We start from the raw sequence: 2,872 nt of genomic DNA, 5'->3' as shown, positions 1-2,872 counted from the left end.
AGCGGGTGGTTCCGGGGCAGCTGCAGCCGCAGCCCCGTGGTAGGTGTGGGTGTGCGATGTGGCCTGGGTCCTCAACAGGCAGCACGTCCTGTGACTCGGCGCACGTCCCGCGGGCAGAGGGCCCTGGCAGCTGCTGGGCTATCCAACCGGCCCCCACATCCCAGACCCCCTCCCCCAACACACTGGCCTCAGGCACAGACGCAGGAGACGGCAGCAGGACAGGACGCCCAGACTGTATTTGTCCCAGATATAAATTACGGTCACCTTTAGGTGATAAGTTACAAATGAGGGGGGGGGCGGTGCAGAGCCCACACAGCCCCTCCGGGCACACAGACTCACTCACGCACGCACAGAGGACACGTTCACCTGAACCAAAATTTACAAGACGGTCCACATTGACCAACGGGGCCCGCAAAGCAAAAGCTGATGCCGCCCCCGGGGACGCCGACCTGGGGGACACACAGCGGCTACCAGAGGCGCGTGGCGAGGACGGGCCGCCACCCACGGCTGCTCCGATGCACGTGTCGACAGTTTTGGCACGAGCTTGGCGGGTACAGGGCTGGGCAGGCCATGTCCGAGGTTGGGGGCCGGATGTCAGGGTAAGGCCACCACCCAGGGTGCGAGGGCCCAGTGGCAAGACAGCGCCAAAGGCAAAGAGACCAGGCGATCAGGAGAGGGGCTTGTGGACCCTTCTCTGGGGCTTTGGGGGCTCCCAGGCAGCTGGGGTCGGGCTCTTCTGGGGACCAGGTCGGGACTCTGGGCCGGCTAAACTCTGGGGTTCTGTGGTAGGGGCTCTGCGAGTGGCCCGGCCAGACAGCCACGTTTGCATCCTGTTTCGCCAAGTCTCCGCGTGGAGAAGCACGGAGATCATACGAGTCCCGTCTGCCCAGCAGCGGGCACGGCACCCGTGTGCTGTCGGCAAATGGGAGGCCGAGCGCCGCAATGGTCATGTGCCGCGTCAGCCTTGTTGATAAAAGCCACTCCCGCTGCACGCCCTCCGCACTTCCTTTGGGCCCCCAGCCAGGCTCCTGCTACCTCCTGGGCACCACCTGGCCTCCTCGGGGCCCTCCCATCCCAGCCCTGTCACTCCGGGGCCACCAGCCAGGTTCCGACTGGGCCGGCCAGACACCACCCAGGCCTGGAGAGGCATGTCCCCCAGGACAGCCCTTGGTGGAGAGGTGAGGCCAAAGAGCTAGTGGCCAGGGTGTCCCGTGTCTGTGCTGGGCAACCCCAGGGTCCAGAGAGCCAGTTGCCCTGTAGGAGCATCCAGGGGGACAGCCCATGGGGCATGAGGTGAGGTACAGCACTGCCTGGCTGAAGGGGTCAGAAGTGGCAGAGGGACCTGGGGAGGAGTGCGTGCCCTCCAGGACAGTGGCCCGGGCCCCAGAGAGCCCCGTGCCCACCCATCACTGGGACGAAGGCCAGAGAAGTGCCCACTACCCACCCAGCAGTTGTGTGTGGCACGGGCACGGGACAAGAGGGAAACACCCAAGGGCAGGGCTGTGGGCGAGTACATCCACCAGCGAACGCTGCTCCAGGACCCGCCTCTACTTGGAGTCCCCCTCAGGGGCAGGCGCCCCATCTGCTCGCACATCCTTGGGGGTCCCCGCCTTCCTGGGCTTCTGCTTGGCCTTCCTGAGCATGTGGACCTGTCCCGAGACAGGCAAGGTCTGAGGGCTGTGCAATACTGCAGGCCACCTGGTGCCGGGTCCTAGGACGGCCGCTGCCATCTCAGCCCATCTTACAGAAGGGGAAAGAGCGGAGCGTGGTGTGACCGCGGCTTGTGGGGAGGGGCTCCCTAGGGGCTGGCCGGCCTCATCCAGCCTCACGACCTCCCCGCGTCAGGGAAGAACCAGCTGCAGCAGGACCGCCGGGTGCCCAGGCCATGCCGGCCGCTCTGCACAGCCGAGGCCTGTGGGCGGCGATCCCCCTGCCCAGCCCACGCCTGCGTACCTTTGGGCCTGCGGCCGAGATGATCATGTGCCCGGGAGCCTGGACCCAGGGCTCGCCGTCCACCTGCACAGGTGCGGCCTTGAGGAGGGTGACACGGAAGTAGGACCCCTGGGCGATGCGGATGCCAGAGCGCAGCCCACCCTGGACCTGACCCTGGTGGGGGAGAGGGGGAGCCATGCTCAGAGGGCCGCAGCGCCACAGCCCGGCCCCCCCGGTCCCCCGCCCCCGCGCTCACCATGTGCACGACGCCCGTCACCCCCACCACCTCCAGCAGCCCGTCGTCCATGCGTGGCTTCTCGAATCTCGAGTCACTTTCGGAGCCCCACAGGTCGGCCCCCGAGCCCCAGCTGCACCAAGAAGGAGGGGCACACAGGTCAGAGGGAGGCCGGAGGGAGGCCGGGGTGGGGGGGCCGGAGCCCGGGCGCCCCGCGTGAGGGCACCTGGGGATGTTGATGAAGATGAGCCCCTCGATGCTGGGCAGCTGCACCTCCTGCCCCCCCGCCTGCAGCCTCAGGGCCCTGTGCAGGCCGCGGGAGCGGTTCATCTTCTGCAGCCCAGCCCGCACGTACACGCCCTTGTTGTGGAACCTGGCGGGGGACCTACAGTCACGGACAAGCCCCCAGGAAGTACACGGTCGCCAGGGCAGCCCCACACCCACCCCTGCCCTGCGGCACCTGCTCGTGAACTTGCCGGGCTCTTCCTCTCGTGCCTGGTGGAAGTCCAGGCTTAGCTCTGCGTCGATGCCAATCCCACAGTAGTTACTCATGTGCACGATCTGAGAACAAGACGCGTCGTCCCTTGTCGGTGCTCGTGAACTTGCCGGGCTCTTCCTCTCGTGCCTGGTGGAAGTCCAGGCTTAGCTCTGCGTCGATGCCAATCCCACAGTAGTTACTCATGTGCACGATCTGAGAACAAGACG

General features: G+C 66.5%; 1 protein-coding gene across 1 annotated transcript in view; it reads right to left on the bottom strand.

Annotated features, from left to right (window-relative positions):
- Nucleotides 1–1,507: 1,507 nt before the first annotated feature.
- Nucleotides 1,508–2,872, bottom strand: part of DGKQ (diacylglycerol kinase theta) — a 21,254-nt gene continuing 19,889 nt past the window's right edge. Inside the window, exons 22-26 of the mRNA XM_024744981.1 lie at nucleotides 2,628–2,728; nucleotides 2,394–2,540; nucleotides 2,189–2,300; nucleotides 1,954–2,106; nucleotides 1,508–1,649 (exon numbers count right to left, since the gene is read on the bottom strand). Of these exons, the coding sequence (XP_024600749.1) occupies nucleotides 1,548–1,649; nucleotides 1,954–2,106; nucleotides 2,189–2,300; nucleotides 2,394–2,540; nucleotides 2,628–2,728 (615 nt within the window). The 3' untranslated portion in view covers nucleotides 1,508–1,547. The remainder of the gene's footprint in view (nucleotides 1,650–1,953; nucleotides 2,107–2,188; nucleotides 2,301–2,393; nucleotides 2,541–2,627; nucleotides 2,729–2,872) is intronic.

This window comes from Neophocaena asiaeorientalis, unplaced genomic scaffold (genome assembly GCF_003031525.2).
Source record: "Neophocaena asiaeorientalis asiaeorientalis breed wild unplaced genomic scaffold, Neophocaena_asiaeorientalis_V1.1 scaffold1211, whole genome shotgun sequence".
Classification (NCBI taxonomy): domain Eukaryota; kingdom Metazoa; phylum Chordata; class Mammalia; order Artiodactyla; family Phocoenidae; genus Neophocaena; species Neophocaena asiaeorientalis.
Note: the sequence above shows the minus strand (reverse complement) of the source record. Positions and strands in the feature narration are given on the sequence as shown.